The following is a 20,884-nucleotide window of genomic DNA, read 5'->3' on the forward strand; positions in this document are numbered from 1 at the left end:
AGAATCATGAAACAAGGTTTCATAATACAACCAAATTAAGAAATCTGAGAATTTTAATTTGTAATTACGTGCACGAAAAAAACAATTTGTCATTTATTATCTGTGACTGTTCGTCTGTCTGTCAGTCCGTCTGTTAAGACCCATTTCTTCTCAGGAACGGGTACATGTACCAAGTTGAAAGTTACATCACATACTAAGATCTACGGACACTTACTGATGTTAAAATGTGGCGCTTGTAAGTCAATGAAATCAAAAGATACGGCCGTTTATGTTACCTATGACATTGTAATTCTGTCAGAGACAGCAAAGGACTTGGAAGAGTAGTGGAACGGAATGGACAGTGTCTTGAAAGGAGGATATAAGATGAACATCAACAAAAGCAAAATAAGGATAATGGAATGTAGTCGAATTAAGTCGGGTGATTCTGAGGGAATTAGATTAGGAAATGAGACATTTAAAGCAGTAAAGGAGTTTTGCTATTTGGGGAGCAAAATAACTGATGATGGTCGAAGTAGAGAGGATATAAAATGTAGACTGGCAATGGCAAGGAAAGCGCCTCTGAAGAAGAGAAATTTGTTAATATCGAGTGTAGATTTAAGAATCAGGAAGTCGTTTCTGAAAGTATTTGTATGGAGTGTAGCCATGTATGGAAGTGAAACGTGGACGATAAATAGTTTAGACAAGAAGAGAATAGAAGCTTTCGAAATGTCGTGCTACAGAAGAATGCTGAAGATTGGATGGGTAGACCACATAACTAATGAAGAGGTATTGAATAGAATTGGGGAGAAGAGGAGCTTGTGGCACAACTTGACTAGAAGAAGGGATCGATTGGTAGGACATGTTCTGAGACATTGAGGGATCACCAATTTAGTATTGGAGGGCAGCGTGGAGGGTAAAAATCGTAGAGGGAGACCAATAGATGAATACACTAAGCAGATTCAGAACGATGTAGGCTGCAGTAAGTACTGGGAGATGAAGAAGATTGCACAGGATATAGTAGCATGGAGAGCTGCATCAAACCAGTCTCAGGACTGAAGACCACAACAACATGTTAACTATTTTGATACTCGCAAAGTCACTCATTAAAAACTTGTAGGTACTTCCATTGACGTAGAATCATGAAATTGGAGAGGAAGAAGGGTTTCGCATTACAAGTAACGGAAAAATAAAAAAACCGTTAATTTGTAATTACATCACACGCAAAAATATTTCTTGTGATCTGTTATCCGATTTTGAATTAAAACATTTTCGAAAGTTTTGGAATCCTGGAACCGATATCTCGTCAGTATCAATGTCGATAACAAGCAAAAATCGTCGAGATTCTCGATTCCCGGAACGGATGGATACTCTGTAATTATAAAGCCGCGCGGGATTAGCCAAGCGGTTTGGGGCGCTGCAGTCATGGACTGTGCAGCTGATCCCGGCGGAGGTTCGAGTCCTCCCTCGGACATGGGTGTGTGTGTTTGTCCTTTGGATACTTTAGGTTAAGTAGTGTGTAAGCTTAGAGACTGATGACCTTAGCAGTTAAGTCCCGTAAGATTTCACACACATTTGAACATTTATAACTATAAGGGACATTCGGAAAGAAACGAGCCGGAGGCATAGTTACAGAAACCACTACCTGTATGTTATAAGTATTGAAACTGGCTGTTGAGACACTTGTCCCACTGTGACACAAGGCGGTGAATGGCTGTCTCATAAAATTCCCGTGCCTGCGATGTTAACCAGTTCCGCACGTACAGCTGAAGTCTGCCCCTCAGAGGCGACCAAAAATGGCGTAATCACAGGGAGAGAGATTCGGACTGTATGGGGAGTGGCCGAGAACCTACAACTTGAATTTCTGAAGGAGCGCCACGACTATATTGGCCGTATGAGGCTTTGCATTGTCGCGGAGCACAATGACCCCACGGATGAGATTGCCTTTTCGTTTTGATTCGATCGCTTGGCGAAGGGTGATGATGTTTGATGATGATGATGTTTGGTTTGTAGGGCGCTCAACTGCGCGGTTATCAGCGCCCGTACAAATTCCCAACCTTTGCTCAGCTCAATCTCGCCACTTTCAGGAATGATGATGAAATGACGAGGACAGCACAAACACCCAGTCATCTCAAGGCAAGTGAAAATGCCTGACCCCGCCGGGAATCGAATCTGGGACCCCTTGCGAGAGAAGGGAGAACGCGACCGCGAGACCACGAGCTGGGCATTCACTGTTGTCCCGTGCTGCAGGAAGTGAATCAGAAGGGGGCCATCTTGGTCAAGAAGCGTAACCTTTCCTGCACTCGTATGGATGGCGTTGGCTTTTGTTTTGGTGGTGGTGACCCCGGATGCTTCCACTGCAAGCTTCTGTGACTCATCTCCAACCACCACTCGAGCCAGGAACGCATTCCTTACCCGAGCATAGCGCTGCAGATGAGCAAGACAGTGGGCCACTCGATATGCTTCCTGGTGTGGTTGAAAACTGCGGGGCGCCCATTGGGCACGCACTTTGCGCATGTGCAATCGTTCCTTCATGATGGTTTGAACACTTCCGACGCTCAATCCGACCACTGCGGCTATGGCTTTCACTGTCACTCGCCGGTAATCGATGCATCCACCAGCTGGACGATGTCATCGGTAATGCAGTGTGGTGCTCCAGACCGTGCATCATCGGCTAACGACACCCGTCCTTCCCTGAAGCGCTTGTGCTACCACTTGACCCTTGCAACGGACATGCAGTGCCCGCCGTACACTTTTAACATTCGTTGATGAACGTCCGCTCCTCCTCCTCCTTTCGCTGTCAGAAAACGAACAACATCTCTTTGCTCTTCTTTTGACGACTCGATGTTACTGTTTGCAATGCGACTGGCAGCGTTGGACGATTGATGCATGCTGCTGCTAGCTCTGCGCAAGCGTGCCCTCTAGCGACGGGGTGTGGACTTCCACGCTCTGGTCGGAGCCACACCTCGTTACCCATGCCATGATATTAGCCTCCTGTCACCGGTTTGCGCATTCCAGGCTCCGGATCGTTTCGTTTTCAACGCCCCTTATATATTTGAGTTTGTACAGAACCGTCAGTGCTCGAGCCTGCTTGTAACTCGAGAGTTTTGTCCCACAACGACGGCCACCACTTCACTGTACTGCTCCATCTGCACACAGAAGATTACGAGAAACCGGATGCTACTATGTTCAAACAGAAAATACCGGCTGCACTAGGTATGCCAGAACATCCGATCTGGAAGACAATGTTTTGTAGGTGATTGGGGTGACAAAACGAATAAACCATAATTACATTATTACTGGGTAGCTAGCCACCGGAGACCAAGAGCCGATTATACTAAGACACTCAGGAAATATCCCGGAACGACCTCCAACATTTTGTCGGTTGTAGTAGTAGTAGTAGTAGTAGTACTAGTAGTCGCTGTTGTTGTTGTTGTTGTTGTTGTTGCCTTCGTCCAAAGGCTGGTTTGATGCAGCTCCCCACGCTACTCCAACTTGTGCATAGCTACTGCACCGTACGTCGGCCTGAACTTACATACAGTAAAGTACATACGGAGACTGAAGCATATATATATATCATACACGTTTGAGACTCTCTAGAACCACATAATTCCATCTGATTACTTAGAACTGTCAAAAGTTGGTCTCCCTGTAAAATTTTTAGCCGTGAAACTTCGTCCCAGTACCAAAAAGACGAATCCTTGATCCTTCAGGATATGTCTTATCAACAGTTCTGACTCTTAGTTAAGGTGTGTGTTTTTCCCCAACGCGATTCAGTGCCTTGTCATTACTTACTCAATCTATCCACGTAATTTCTGCGCGTTCTTCTGTGACACATTTCAGTAGCTTCAATTCTCTATCTGTCAAAACTGTTTATGCTCTGTGAGACAGCTACCCCCTCTTTGTTCCTCTATTAAAATGAATAATAAGGACGAAGTGCTCATCTTCTGCCCTTCCCCGCCCCCCCCCCCTCCATTACTCTCGTCACTTTCACTTTATTTATTTTACAAACAATACGTATTTACAAGCATAACTCTCCAGGTAATGAATGATAATGAATGCCGTGGTCAAGCATCGTGGTAACGACGTAAAAACTCAAGCACCATTTTAATATGTATGAACAGTCGGAGCAGCGCTGAGAGACAGATGAGGCAGTGATGGCCACAAAACGACGCGGATGACCGTGGCGACGGCAGGCTCAAGGCTACCAGAACAGAGCAGAGCAGAGCAGGGCGCAGAGCAGGCCCGGCGCAGCTTTCTCCTCCAGCAGCGCGACCCGTGGTCCGCAAGGATGGCGAGGCCTACCAGAGGCTCGCAGCCGCGGCCAGAATACGAGTCTCCTCACACCTTGTGTTTCTGCTCGCCTGCAGAATATTCTCAACATCGATACTGCAATGACTGTGTTATTCTGATGACGATGCAAAGTTCCTTTGCAAAGCAACAGGCGCTGTGGCGACTACAACCGTTTTGAAATACATTAACATATTCGCAATTGCGAATATGGACAACCATCAGCTGTAAAATTGAAATACGAGAGTGAAAATTTGTGCCAGACCGGGACTCGAACCAGGATTTCCCGCCTATCGCGAGCGGTCGCCTTAACCTCTGGCTATCCGTGCACGCCTCACGTCCAGACCCAAACTTCCATCTGTCGTCAACAGGGCGTCTACGATCCGTACTCATACATCCATTAGGTACACTCCTGGAAATTGAAATAAGAACACCGTGAATTCATTGTCCCAGGAAGGGGAAACTTTATTGACACATTCCTGGGGTCAGATACATCACATGATCACACTGACAGAACCACAGGCACATAGACACAGGCAACAGAGCATGCACAATGTCGGCACTAGTACAGTGTATATCCACCTTTCGCAGCAATGCAGACTGCTATTCTCCCATGGAGACGATCGTAGAGATTCTGGATGTAGTCCTGTGGAACGGCTTGCCATGCCATTTCCACCTGGCGCCTCAGTTGGACCAGCGTTCGTGCTGGACGTGCAGACCGCGTGAGACGACGCTTCATCCAGTCCCAAACATGCTCAATGGGGGACAGATCCGGAAATCTTGCTGGCCAGGGTAGTTGACTTACACCTTCTAGAGCACGTTGGGTGGCACGGGATACATGCGGACGTGCATTGTCCTGTTGGAACAGCAAGTTCACTTGCCGGACTAGGAATGGTAGAACGATGCGTTCGATGACGGTTTGGATGTACCGTGCACTATTCAGTGTCCCCTCGACGATCACCAGAGGTGTACGGCCAGTGTAGGAGATCGCTCCCCACACCATGATGCCGGGTGTTGGCCCTGTGTGCCTCGGTCGTATGCAGTCCTGATTGTGGCGCTCACCTGCACAGCGCCAACACGGATACGACCATCATTGGCACCAAGGCAGAAGCGACTCTCATCGCTGAAGACGACACGTCTCCATTCGACCCTCCATTCACGCCTGTCGCGACACCACTGGAGGCGGGCTGCACGATGTCGGGGCGTGAGCGGAAGACGGCCTAACGGTGTGCGGGACCGTAGCCCAGCTTCATGGAGACGGTTGCGAATGGTCCTCGTCGATACCCCAGGAGCAACAGTGTCCCTAATTTGCTGGGAAGTGGCGGTGCGGTCCCCTACGGCACTGCGTAGGATCCTACGGTGTTGGCGTGCATCCGTGCGTCGCTGCGGTCCGGTCCCAGGTTGACGGGCACGTGCACCTTCCGCCGACCACTGGCGACAACATCGATGTACTGTGGAGACCTCACGCCCCACGTGTTGAGCAATTCGGCGGTACGTCCACCGGGCCTCCCGCATGCCCACTATACGCCCTCGCTCAAAGTCCGTCAACTGCACATACGGTTCACGTCCACGCTGTCGCGGCATGCTACCAGTGTTAAAGACTGCGATGGAGTCCCGTATGCCACGGCAAACTGGCTGACACTGACGGCGGCGGTGCACAAATGCTGCGCAGCTAGCGCCATTCGACGGCCAACACCGCGGTTCCTGGTGTGTCCGCTGTGCCGTGCGTGTGATCATTGCTTGTACAGCCCTCTCGCAGTGTCCGGAGCAAGTATGGTGGGTCTGACACACCGGTGTCAATGTGTTCTTTTTTCCATTTCCAGGAGTGTATACTCCCGTACAGGTCAGACGTTGTATTTGAAAGTCGCCCTTTTGTAGCTGCCAGTTTCGGCGCCTTAATGCGCCATTTTCAGGCCGTAGTTGATGCTGAGAGGGTCAACAGGATCACAACTGTCCGGTATGATTGGAGGGTTTTTGATTGCTCTGGGTGATGGAGAAATGGAACTGTAGCATATTATTAGTTCACTTTATAGCAAGATCGATTAAAAAATTACTTTATAGATTATACAATTCATTTCCAAAGGCATGTGCGGAATATTTACTACTATCTTTGAACATAAAAACCTAATTTGAGGCATAGATTTGCTACACTCTTCGTTTGAAGCACAAAATCACAGTAACTATTCAATCTAATACATGAGTAACAGATGTGTCCTGATATTGTCTGCTTCATCGGAGGCCATGAACTGCGGCGAGCGATGCCACGTTGGGTTCTATACCGGTCTCCGTGCTGGGGAGCTGGGAGAGAGACCGTAGCTTGGCCAGCGCATCCCATTCGTCGCTGCAGTAAGCAGCGAGACATCACTATCTTTTTTGATGCAGGGCGAAGACTTTGTTATGGCAACGCCATCTTTGCACGATACCGCAACCTGAACCACAAAAACGGTCGTGTTTGACAGTGTTGAACGTACCTTCATACGACGAGAGGCGGGAAAACATAGCGCATCCAGGAACATTGTCGAATATGATCGTTTAGGTGGCCCAGGTGTTGTGTTGAGAGGAGGCGTAATGTTTCATGGGTGTAGTGGCCTCCGAGTCTTCGAACACAGTACACTCACCGGTCAATGTTATTGTGATACTCTACGCCTACCCCATGTGCGTCTCTTCACGGATGCATTCTATCCTGACTTCATTTTTCTGGATGACAGCGGGTGGTCGCATCGAATAGCTCGCCTGGAGCAGCTCACAAGCGAGAGAATTTCGGCGAACGGACTGGCCTATCGAGTTAAAACCCATAGAGCTCGTGTCACACGCGTTCGGCAGAGGTATTGCAGCACATGCACATGCACATGCACCAACGACCATGCAGCAGTTGTAAACCGCACTGCTACAAGAATGGAACGCCCTACCAGAGTAACTCTCTACCAACCCTGTGGCCAGCTTGGCGCACGTTGTACAGCATGCATGGCTGCCCGTGGTGGTCACACTCCCTAACATAAACCACGTCCGATATTTACTAACGTCCAGAGAACCAAAATAAATGGCAGTGACGTCAGTGCAATTACAGTCTTCAAAAAGAAGTGTCACTTAATTTCGTCTCACTGAGTGTTTCTTTCAGTTACCTTCCGTACTATACTGTAGCACTTCTTTCCTTGTATGGTCCAAGTTTCGTCTATCTGTGTCACTTGGCAGCGACAAAAAGTGAAAAAAGATAAGTTTCGTGCGTAAGTTTTGCACAAGAGGATAGATCAAGACAACTACATTTACGTCATTTAGCAATGGCTATAGATCTGTCTAGTTGTCAACATTCTACACAAGAAACAGAGAGGAAAGATCGTGCCCCTCTGCATTAACAGACATGTCTAAAATCAATTGGATATAAACGCAAGTCACCCAACAAATTAGCCAACCCTTTAATCTCGGAACTATAAAACTTCAATTTATGTAAGAAACAGCACAGCTTATATCTCATATAACTGCAAGGAGGAAACGGATTTATTTTATTTACACACTGAAGAGTCAAAGAAACTCGTACTACTGCCTAAAATCGTGTAGGGCCCCAAAGAGCATGCAAAAGTGTCGCAGCACGACGTGGCGTGGACTCGACTAATGTCTAAAGTAGTGCTAGAGGGAAATTACACCACGCATCCTGCAAGGCTGTCCATAAATCCGTAAGCGGGTGGAGATCTCTTTTGAACACCACATTGCCAGGCGTCCCAGATATGCTCAACAATATTCATGTCTGAGCAGTTTGGTGTTCATGTTAACCACTATCAAGAGTGTTACTGGAGCCACTCTGTAGAAATTCTGGACGTGTGAGGAGTCACAATGTCCTGCTGGAATTGGGAATTGTCGAAGTATGTCGGAAGGCACAATAGACAGGATGCTTACGTACGTGTCACCTGTCAGAGTCGTATTTAGACGTATCAGGGGTCCCACACCACTAAACCTGCACACGCCCCACATCATTACAGAGCCTCCACAAGCTTGAACAGTCCCCTGCTGACATGCAGGGTCCATGGTTCCACAAGGTTGTCACCGTACCCGTACACGTCCATCCACTTGATACAATTTGAAACGAGAGACGTCCGACCGGCAACATGTTACCAGACATAGGCAGTCCAATGACGGTGTTTACGCACCCAGGCGAGGCGTTAAATTTTTTGTCGTGCAGTCATCGAGGGTACACGAGGGTGCCTTCGGCTCCGAAAGTCCATATCGGTAATGTCTCGTTGAACGGTTAGCACGCTGACTCTTGTTGATGGCCTAGCACTGAAATCTGCAGCATTTTGCTGAAGGGTTGCACTTCTGCCACGTTGAAGGATTGTCATCAGTCGTCGTTGCTCCCGTTCTTGCAGGATCTTTTCCCGGCCGCGGAGATATCGAGGATTTTATGTTTTACCGGATTCCTGATATTCATGGTACAATCGTGAAATGGCCGTACGGGAAAATTCCCATTTCATCGCTACCTCGGAGATGCTGTGTCCCATCGCTCGCGCGCCGACTATAACACCACGCACAAACTCACTTACATCTTGATAACCTGCCATTGTAGCAGCAGTAACCGATCTTACAACTGTGCCAGGCATTTGTTGTCTTATACCATATAGGCGTTGAGGATCGGCGCTGTATTCTGCCTGTTTACAAGTGTCTGAATACACATACCTATACCAGCTTCTTTGGCGCGTCAGTGGACAATAATTTATAATGGCTCAAATTGGCTCTGAGTACTATACGACTTAACTTCTGAGGTCACCAGTCGCCTAGGACTTAGAACTAATAAACCTCAGGACTAATTAAACCTAAGGACACACACACATCCATGCCCGAGGCAGGATTCGAACCTGCGACAATAGCGGCCGCTCGGTTCCAGACTGTAGCGCCTAGAACCGCACGGCCACTACAGCCGGCATTTATAATGTAGAGATCGCTTACTAATTACAATGTTCACATTGCCGGTTTCGGCATCTGCATCTGTGAGGGCACAAGTTAACTGGAATTTTTACCGAGGGAAGGCAACATTACAAGTGTCCCAGTCACGGTTTACGGCATTTCGGTGTCAAGGCATTCACGGTATTGTTAACGTGGCCCAAACACGAAACCCGCTCCGTTCTTATTTCAAGAAACTGTGCTTTGTCAGGTCTAATTGTCTTCCACTTCTCTTGCTACTTCTTGTTCCGTTATGCTTCCCGATGCGGGGGGGCTGCAAAATCTTAATTCAGTTATGGAAGTAAAATTGATGTTTTACATCCCGCTGACGAAGGTGTCATTAGTAACAGACCACAAATTCGAATAGGGGTGTGGTTTGGAAGTGTGGGTGTGAGCACGGGGGAGGAGGGTGATTATCAGCCTTGTCCTTTCCAAGGAATGTAACCTAGCGTACGCCTTTAAGTAATTTAGTGTAACGACCAAAATTTGGTTGGGAATGAACACTTCTTGAAGTGAGAATTACGTTCAAGCTTCATTCACCTATTTTGTATAATCACTAAAGACATACCCTAAGTTCGATTGACAATATTTCGAAACAGAGGATGGTTATAATTAAAATTACTCTATAGGAGTCAGTGTAGACGGAGAAATTTTTACCGTGTGGGAATTTGTGGTAAGGACTATAGAACCAAACTGCTGAGGTCATCAGTCCCTAGGCTTACGCACTACTTAATCCAACTCAAACTAACTTAAGGAGAACACACACACACACCCATTCCCGAGGGAGGACTCGAAGCTCCGAAGGGGGGAGCTGCGCGAACCTTGACAAGACGCCCTAGACCGTACGGCAACCCCGCGCGGCTTACCGTACGGGTATCCAACTACACAGGAATGATGTTCAGACTGTGAGCTGCAGGACTGGCGTTGTCAGAAATGTTAGTGACATGCCTTGCCCTTAGGTGTCTGTGCTGGCAAGGCGACGTAGGTTTGAAACACAAGCATCAGTGTGCACAACAATGGCAGACAATCAACATGAATCTGGACACGATGAGAAGGGCTTTACTGTTTTTTCACAACAACAGCAATAGTGCTGCTGCTGTTCGCGAATATCGATACATTAAGGGAATACTAAGCTGTCCTATTTCCGCAGGAAATTTCTCCTGGAAGCGGTCGACGACTAACTGCGCCACTGTTGAAGAAGTTACTGTGCTATGGCTGACAATGCTGGACGCAAGTGCGATCTTCAAATAGTGCACGAACTGTGTCACCACTGCTTAACATTTCATGGTCCATCTTTCTAAAAATGCTGCGAATAACTGTGAAATGGTATCTCTAGTGCGGTTCCAGACTGTCGTTGATGCAGAGGGTCAAACCTTGTGCAGTGTGTGTAACCTGGGATCGTAAACATGGTACGCAATTAACAAATGTTACAGTCTCATGTGGAAATTAAAATGTGTTACTTTTAATGGTTTATTCGTTATTGCTCTTTCGCATGTTCCTATAAATGTTTCCACAAAGCTTCTACGATCACTCCTTTTTCTTTCGGGCCCTCTTCAAGCGCCGAAAGTTTAATTATATTCACCCTTTAATTTCGTCAGTAGATACTTACCACTCTCCAACAAGAATATCGACGGAAGATAGCGATTATTAAAAATCTGCATTGCTGATAGTTTCCCGAGTATTTACAGCTGCACTGAAGCTCAAAAGAAACTGGTATAGGCATGCGTATTCAAATAGAGATACATGTAAACAGGTAGAATATGGCGCTGCGGTCGACAACGCCTACATAAAGAAACACGTGTCTGGCGCAGTTGTTAGATCGGTTACTGCTGTTAGAATGGCAGGCCATAAAAAATTTACGTGAATTTGAACGTGGTGTTTTAGTCGGCGCACGAGCGACGGGACACAGCATCTCCATGGTCGCGATGAAGCGGGAATTTTCCCGAACGACCATTTCACGAGTGGACCATTAATATCAGGAATCCGGTAAAATGTCAAATCTCCGACATCGCTGCGGCCGGAAAAAGATTCTGGAAGATTGGGTCCAACGGCGACTGAAGAGAACCGTACAGAGTGACAGAAGTGCAACCGTTCTGCAGAATGCTGGGCCATCGAATGTCCACGTGCGAACCATTCAACGAAAAATCATCGATATGGGCTTTCGGAGTCCCTGATGACATGCACGATACAAAGCTTTACGCCTCGCCTGGACCCGTCAACATCGACATTGGACTGTCGATTACTGTAAACATGTAGCCTGGCCGAGCGAGTCTCGTTTCAAATTGCATCGAGCGGATGTACGTGAACGGGTGTGGAGACAACCTCTTGAATCCATGGACCCTGCAAAACTGTTCAACGTGGTGGAGAATCTGTAATGGTGTGGGGCGTGTGCAGTGAGTGATATGGGACCCCTGATACGTCCAGATATGACTCTGACAGGCGACACGTACATAATCATCCTGTCTGATCACCTGCATCAATTATGTCCACTGTGCATTCCGACGGGCAGTTCCAGCAGAACAATCGCTACAGAGTGGCACCAGAAACGCTCTTCAGAGTTTAAACGCTTCCACTGGCCACCAAACTCCCCAGACATGAACATTATTGAGCATATGTGGTATGTCTTGCAACGTGCTGCTCAGAAGAGATCTCCACACCCTCGTACTCTTATGGATTTGTGGAGAGCCCTGCAGGATTCATGGTGTCAGTTCCCTCCAGCACTACTTCAGACATTAGTCGAGTCCATGTCATGTCGTGTTGCCGCACTTGTACGTGATCGCGGGGCCCTACACGATATTAGGGAAGTGTACCAGTTTCTTTGGTTCTGCAGTGTATATACTAACGGCTGTGCAATCACAGGTGATGACGGAGCGCGTTGCGCGTTGCTATGCCCGAGCACCGACAAGGAACTGACTTCCTTTCTCATTGAGATTTCTAGTTTTTGTGCGCAAGTCCCAGCTTCACTTTCAGCCTTCATATTACTTACAGAACCTCACAACAAAATATAATATGAATTTAAAGGATTTAATAGGTTGCTCCAAGATATCTAGAACCAGCCCGACTCAAGAAAAATAATCCATTGCCAATGGAAGTTATGAAAGCCACCAAGCAAATCGAAAATCTTGGGAAGAACTCAAAATTTATGTCGATCAATGAACAAGCGGCCATTATTTTCATTGTGTTCGTTGATTCTTTGCCGACGGACTAATTGTATAAACAGTTCTCGGGCGAGACGTCGGATTACATCGTGAAATTGCCACACACTAAATCATTGGCGCATCTGACCGATAGCTTCAGTTACACCATGAAATTCTGTGGGAATCTCACAACAACCTGCAACGTCTAGCTAGAGATCAATTTTTACATTAAATATAATAAAATGTAGGTGACCTGATGTAGGCCTATGCTCAAAACGCCAATTTAAAGACATCTTATTACCGGCACTAGACGTGAAGACTACATTATATAGAAGAGCAAGCCACTGATGCGAAGACGAAGACGAATATTTATCACTGACATGCTTCAAAGAACAATAATATGAACATACAGAGCCAGACATCGCAGCGAAACTTGGAGCCGCGCGCTTATTCCTCTTCCAGAAAAAAATAGACACGAGACCGGAATCTGTGAAGTGGTTACTCACCAGTGCCGCTACGTCGCCGCTACACCTCTTTGTCTCCGCGAAGGCAGGCGCGCCCTGGAACACAATACGAGAGGACAATGAGGAAACACAAGTAGCAAGCCGGCATCACGCATAGATTGAGAAAACGAGTCATGCTCGCTTGAAAGTACCAAAACGGTCACGCAGTAACCGACTTATCCGACACTGGAATACTTATTTAAGCGGAGAACAGCATAGTAGTTGCACGAAATTTCTATTTATCGCAGCGCGGTAAGAGGCGCCTTGCCACGGTTCGCGCGGCTCTCCCCGTCGTAGCTTCGAGTCCTCCTTCGGGCAGCTTGTGTGTGTTGCCCTTAGCGTAAGTTAGTTGATTAAACAGAGTATAAGCCTAGGGACCGATGACCTCAGCAGTTTGGTCGCATAGGAACTTCTACGCTACTGGCCATTAAAATTGCTACACGATAAGAAATGCAGATGATAAACGGGTATTCACTAGACAAATATATTAACCTAGAACTGACATGTGATTACATTTTCACACAATTTGGGTGCATAGAAATCAATACACAGAACAACCACCTCTGGTCGTAATAACAGCCTTGATACACCTGGGCACTGACAGAGCTTGGATGGCGTGTACAGGAACAGCTGCCCACGCAGCTTCAACACGGTACCACAGTTCACCAAGAGTAGTGGCTGGCGTATTGTGACGGGCCTGTTGCTAGGCCACCATTGACCAGACGTTTCCAATTGGTGAGAGATCTGGAGAATCGAACATTTTCTGTATCCAGAAAGGCCAATACAGGACCTGCAACATGCGGTCGTGCATTATCCTGCTGAAATGTAGGATTTCGCCGGGATCGAATGAAGGGTAGAGCCACGGGTCGTAACACATCTGAAATGTAACGTTCACTGCTCAAAGTGCCACCAATGCGAACAAGAGATGACCGAGACGGGTAACCAATGGCACCCCATACCATCACCCCAGGTGATACGCCAGTGTGGCGATGACGAATACACGCTTCCAATGTGCCTTCACCGCGATGTCGCCAAACACGGATGCGACCGCCATGATGCTGTATACAGAACCTGGATCCATACGAAAAAATGACGTTTTGCCATTCGTGCACCCAGGTTGCTCGTTGAGTACTCCATCGCAGGCTCTCCTGCCTGTGATACAGCGTTAAGGGTAAGCGCAGCCATGGTACCCGAGCTGATAGTTGGTGCTGCTGCAAACGTCGTCGAACTGTTCGTGCAGATGATTGTTGTCTTGCAAACGTCCCCATCTGTTGACTCAGGGATCGAGACGTGGCTGCACGATCCGTTACTGCAATGCGGACAAGATGCCTGTCATCTCGACTGCTAGTGATACGAGGCCGTTGGGATCCAGCACGGCGTTCCGTAGTACCCTCCTGCACCCACCGATTCCATATTCTCCTAACAGTCATTGGTCGGTCAACTGCTGTTTGTGTATGAGAAATCGGTTGGAAACTTTCCTCATGTCAGCACGTTGTTGGTGTCACCACCGGCGCCAACCTTGTGTAAATACTCTGAAAAGCTAATCATTTGAATATCACAGCATCTTCTTCCTGTCGGTTAAATTTCGCGTCTGTAGCATGTCATCTTCGTGGTGTAGCAATTTTAATGGCCAGTAGTGTATTTATTAACAAAATACGCCCATCGTTCTGCAGGATTTGTCACCGGGAAAAATGGCGCCATTTTGTGTATTTGGCCACTTAAATTGTCCATCCAATGGGAACTAGGGGAGTAAGACTGTAAAAATGTACTCGGTGTTGCACTTCTTACCTAAAGCTTAACATAGAAGCTTCCTTTCTTTCTGTTTTAAATAAACCTGGTTGACTGAGCAACCCACTGTCAAATCTCCACACCCTCTATTGTAAGGACGTCAAATAGTAGTTTGGAGACCCAGATATCGGCAGCAGACAGAAGCGTTCCCTGCACTAGCATCAGAACAATAATGAAGCCCGCTGCGTGTTTCCGTCGCTGGCACGGGAGCACGGTGTGGTTTAGCGTCCTCTCGTTCTCCTATCTCACAGTATGGCGAGTCCACTCTCCCAATTAACTGGAAAAGTTGTTTAATTCTTGCATTTTAATCGTGTCACTTATAAGTGAAATCTTCGAAGTACAGTTCGTTAATAAACCAGAGGAATGCAGGTCTCTGGGTGTACTTCACTATAGCGACCTTTAGCTCCTTCCCATTAACAGCCACATTCGTTTTTCGACGTTTTCCTTGTATTGATTACAAAGTTTGAGAATGGACTCTTATTGTCGTCCTGGCTGCCGATTGGCAATCGCTCGTTTCACTGATGGTGATAAAGGCAAACGACAGAAAAAATTTGGAAATTTGTGGTAAGGTCGTATGGGACCAAATTGCTGAGGTCATAGGTCCCTAAGCTTACACACTATTTAATCTAACTTAAACTAACTGACGTTAAGGACGACACACACCACCCATAGCCGAGGGAGGACTCAAACTTCCGACGGGGGGAGCCGAGCGTACCGTTACACGACGCCTAAGACCGCACAGATATCCCGCGCGGCAACAACAGAAAAATAGCTTCGTTGTTTCTCTTCATGTTGAATTACTTTATACGCCGGCTTTAGTTTTAGGTTGTATTTCAGAACCTATAGCACCGTTTCAGTCTGGCAACGTAGCAGTTTACAGATCAACGTCGTATGAACAGCACTCCAGGGACGCCAAAATTTTAGTTAATCTGCTGTTGATTGATTTTTCGTCGCTTCTTGGCGGGACAACATAATTAAAAATGAGAAACACAATATTTTGTACGTTCTAATGTATTACATCTACATCTACATCTACATGGGAGAACTCCTCAAACGTCCACACAGATACAAATTAAAATGTGGCGTATCGTTTTTCTGTCTTTATGTGATTAATTTACTTAGCTAACCGGTATTCGGCTTGCAATGCTACAGGCTGGCCACTCGTACAATAAATAGTATTGTATCTATCTTCTACTCATATATAATGTCCTATGTCGTGGTCCCATCACCTTGTTTGGACTTATCTAGGGAACTAATGCAGGGATTTTGATAGGTTCTCACTAACACGTGGACCGATTCACGAGGAAGGTTTCGTAGGTAATTAATAAATATTTCGTGCAAACTGAATGAACTATGAAACCCATGCCATTGTCGTCTAGTGGTGAATGGGAGAACTCCTCAAACGTCCACACAGATACAAATTAAAATGTGGCGTATCGTTTTTCTGTCTTTATGTGAAAGCTAAGCAGTGAAACTGCTATAGGGATTTCGATATGAATTTTGCTAATAGATAGACTTAGTCACGAGGAAGCTTTGTGAGTACAGGAGACAGGCGTAAGGCTGCCGACTGTAGTACCAGGGCAGGCGGGACCTATTGCCGAATCCCTGAACAACCTGTTACACTGGACGTATCAGATATAAAGCCGATAAGAACAGATTGTTTGGTATAGAGCTGTTCTTTAATGCAGGATAACGTCACACAGGGAAAGCAGCGCACACCAAACTGACAAGTTGGGCGGCCGGTAAGTGGCTGTCGCCCGCGCCGACTTCGTTGGAGTCGGGCAGACCAGTAGAACAGCAGCACATAGCCACTACCACTGCCCTGAGATCTCTCTCCAAAAGTGCCTTCTGAGAACTTTTCTGGCGCGCATAGTTTGACTCGTTCAAGTTATATGAAACTGACGGTATCAAGATGGCTAATGTTGTTCTCTGAATTTAACCCTTTCCGTCATGGCGTCCTCATATTAGGACATACCAAATAAATGCTTAGTATATTAAAAGTCGTTAAACTTTACCATTTGTGATTGTTGTACTCATATTGTCACAAGCAGAGCGTTTATTTGAGAACAGTGTGCCGGCCGGTGTGGCCGGCGGTTCTAGGCGCTTCAGTCTGGAACCGCGCGACCGCTACAGTCGCAGGTTCGAATCCTGCCTCGGGTATGGATGTGGGTGATGTCCTTAGGTTCGTTAGGTTTAAGTAGTTCTAAGTTCTAGGGGACTGATGACCTGAGATGTCAAGTCCCATAGTGCTCAGAGCCATTTCAACCATTTGAGAACGGTGTCGACATTTCGTGTCAATCTGTGGTACCACAAAACATAACTGAATTGCACACATTCACATGGATCTTGTGATCTTTGTACCTTCCCTCAGCCGGTTAATATCTTCTGAGTTTAGATACAAAAATTTATTTGGGCTTAGAAACGTGCATTCTTGAAGGTGAATACTAAAGATGTCTTTCATGACGAAAGGTGACATATTTATAACTTTACACACGTCTCCAAATGAAGACATTGTGATTGAAAGGTTGTAATAGCATAGAACTTTAGGACATTATTTCGCTGTCTTTTTAGTCATCATACGATGTTTTCACAATGCCCCGAGTCTAAGATAGATGAAGGCCACTTACTGAAGAAGAAGTGATAGAGCTCATTAATTCATCTGAAATTGACGATGTATCCGATGAACCTGAGGACAATGATGGAGGTAATGTTAGACGTTTTATACCATACGGTATACTGTAAGCTGAGTAGCCTTGACGCAAAGCTCGATAACTGCATGATAAGTGACAATGAGATAATCCAAACGACAATGCATTGCCAGCGAGACTGTTATATTTCGTACGAATTTGTTACAGGGGAGCCAGTCTAAAGCTGAATTAGAAAAATACCTATACTAATCGTAACTTACTGAAAGGTAGCTTCGAATATCCATATTGGTAAGTCTATGTCTGTTCACGTGCAGGGCGACAGCCACGCCTATTGGGCATTTAGCGGGCTTTGCACCCGACGACAACGTCCAGTTAGCTGCTTTTGAAACCGAACACGATTTTCAAAAGCCATGTTTACTCATGCAACTGATATTGCATGTGTAAATGCATGGACTGAGTACAAGAAAAACGCATCAGAATTAGGTGTTCCTAATACTTTAGAGCAACTGTGGTCAAAGTACTGACAAAAATAGATAAGCCAGCTGCCAGGAAACGGGGGTGTCCCACTAGTGAGAGTCCAATGCCATCTCCAAGTACTTCAAAACGAGTCAATGCGGAAATTCGTCAAGAATCTGATGTTCGTTTGCACAACATTGTGCATCTTCCAGTGGTCAGTTGAAAGGTCTCTGTTGGATTCCTTTCATGTTAATTTCTTAAATCTGTTGTCATTTACGGCATAAATTCCTCTTCTAAATTTACTATGGCATTTCTGACTATCTGCGAGGAGACTGAGTAGTGGAACGTGTTACTTTTACACATAAACAAGAACGATCTGTCACACTACTACACTTTAAGACACAGTTTATATGCAATTCACGTCACACAGTCTCATACGGAACCTACATCCGCTTTCTTTTATGTCCTGTATATGATAAGATACTGTCATCCCTCTTCCCTTCTGTGTGAGAGGATGAATGAGCAAATGTATTTCTAGTTGCATGCTTGAGGGTAGCAGCAAGCCTGTCTGCTAGAGAACAGTAGGACCAACGTCGGAACAGGTAGCTACGCTTTCTAAAAGCAAAGAGGTTTCTATCCTTAGTATGGTTATGTCCGTCCCTTGTCATGTTGGTATAGGAAGCTGCCCCTCTGGTCACTTCCGTTTTGTATACGGAAGCACCCCTGGTAGAAACCCAGGTCAGTCTGTCCGTGGCGAGCGTCTGAAGCGGTAAGATCTCCGGCTAAGCGCGTGTCTGCTGTCCGCAGGACAATGGATTTCTTAAGTTCAGCCTAACTGAAAATTTAATCACCTTTATTTCAGGTTTTAGCTCTAAAATATATAATGTTATCTTAAATTGCAACGCAGTGTGATTCGAGTGTACAGTTCAGAATATCGCGTAGTTGCTTTGTCACTACTTTGTGAATAAAGTGTAACCACGTGTTGATCAGTAACTCTAACTAAGATCATCAATCTTAAATGCGAAAGTGCGTGAGATTATAACGTCTCGTCTAGACAATATTTTTCTATATAGCAACTTTTCGTTATGTTCAACCCACGTGGGGTGTAATTTATGAGACCAGTACCACGTGCTTATACAATTGTTTCACCCTTCAGGTTAATAGTAAGACGATAGTAACCAGTTCGAGGTTTTTCTTTTGTAAATTGCTTTTCGATCTAATTTATTTTAATTATCAAAATTATTGTGGAGTTACACTCTTTGTGTAAACCAAGTTAACCACGTGAAGCATGTTGTGTAATCATCAAAGTAGCTCTCAGTTATTCTTTTCGGGAAGATTTCACAGAGAGTTAGTATGGATTTAGTATACCAGTGTGTGGTAATTACGTGACGGACAGGATTGTGCTACGAATGTAACTTCTTTAGGTGAAAATTGAATCGGTTGGTTGTGGTTAACTTCCTCTTGCATATGTTTCAATGTTCTTCGTGTGTTGTTTTATGAATGTAGTGTTGTATGCAGTCTCCCAATCTTGGCTCCCTATTTTATGTGTTCCGTAAGATTACAAACTCACATTTTCACAATCCTAAATAAGGCACCAGCTTAGTTATGACTCAAGTTTAATATGCTGAAATTTCAAGGATCAATGTTAAAATATAAACTGATTTATTGATTTTTATTTAAATTCTCTTTTTTATATATGTATCACCGGTTTTCGTATGACTATTAAAAGATTATAATTAATGTTAGTCTGGTTGGAAATTTGGTAAGCTAGACTGGATACCTGGTGAAACAGTTGCTCAGTAATGCAACGTTAACTTCCTCAGATAGCTCACAGCTTTTAACCCTCTTTTATTGTCTATCAGCACCGCTTTCACATAACAAATTAAAGCAACAACATTACACAGTGACAAAAAAATCATTTGACAGGTGCAAGAAACCGGGTTTCAAAGGCAAAATCAAAATTTAATGTGTAAAATGTAACATTCTCTTATGTCTGGATAAAAAAAATGTTTCTTTGATTATTGTTCTTCACCAGTGTAAAACTATATTTATATAATCATAAGTAAGCTTTGTTTAATTTATGTATTTTTATGAAATAAATAAAATACTTTGAGTTTTCGACTCCTACTGCACTCACTTAACGCAATGTCGTCATTTGGGGACGCGTTGTATTCCCCCTTGGGAGGCACCTCGGTATATTTTATACATCTGAAAAATCATAATTTCATTCGAAGAACTGGACAGCAAAGCCATGACTTTTTCCAGGGAAAAACAATTTGTGACAGAAAGAGTTAAATCAAAACTCCAGGCAGTGACCCGTAAACGAAATTATCGTTACATCTGTGAAGTCGTTCGGTCGTACACATATGCACTGCGGTGATAAAAGTCATGTGTGATGCTGACGTTTTTTACTGCATGAACAACCAAAATGAGTTAAAACGATAAACTTTTTTCATTTCATTATTCTGTAGGTGGGTATCAGCTATAAAAAGTTTCGAAGGCTTGTTAAATTACCTGTAAAGTGTGCTGGACGCCGCTCATTTTCAAATAATGGTTCAAATGACTCTGAGCACTAAGGGACTTAACATCTGTGGTCATCAATCCCCTAGAACTTAGAATTACTTAAACCTAACTAACCTAAAGACATCACACACATCCATGCCCGACGCAGGATTCGAACCTGCGACCGCAGCGGTCGCGCGGTTCCAGACTGTAGCGCCTAGCACCGCTCGGCCACTCCGGCCGGCTTCAAATAATGTATGAATATACAGTGAAGTGACAAAAGTCAGGGGATGGCGATATGCACATATTTAGTTGGGGATAATAGCGCGTGCACAAGATAAACAAGGGCAGTCCATTGGCGGATCTATCATTTGTACTCAAGCAATTCATATGAAAAAGATTACGACGTGATTATGTTCCCATGACGGGAATTAACAGACTTTGAACGCGGAATGTTAGTTGAATCTAGACGCAAGGGACATCCCATTTCGGAAATAGTTAGGGAATTCAATATTCTGAAATCCACAGTGTCAAGAAAGTGCCGAGAATACAAAATTTCAGACATTTTCTATCACCACGGACAACGCAGTGGCCGATGTCCTTCATTTAACGACCGAGAGCAGCGGCGTTTGCGTAGAGTTGTCAGTACTAACAG

General features: G+C 45.4%; 1 protein-coding gene across 1 annotated transcript in view; it reads right to left on the reverse strand.

Moving 5' to 3' along the window:
• LOC126293308 (all trans-polyprenyl-diphosphate synthase PDSS1-like) overlaps window positions 1-20,884 on the reverse strand; it is a 719,678-nt gene that overhangs the window by 418,095 nt on the left and 280,699 nt on the right. The window contains exon 2 of the mRNA XM_049986449.1: window positions 12,839-12,892. Within this exon, the coding sequence (XP_049842406.1) occupies window positions 12,839-12,892 (54 nt within the window). The remainder of the gene's footprint in view (window positions 1-12,838; window positions 12,893-20,884) is intronic.

Source organism: Schistocerca gregaria, chromosome 10 (genome assembly GCF_023897955.1).
Source record: "Schistocerca gregaria isolate iqSchGreg1 chromosome 10, iqSchGreg1.2, whole genome shotgun sequence".
NCBI classification, from domain to species: domain Eukaryota; kingdom Metazoa; phylum Arthropoda; class Insecta; order Orthoptera; family Acrididae; genus Schistocerca; species Schistocerca gregaria.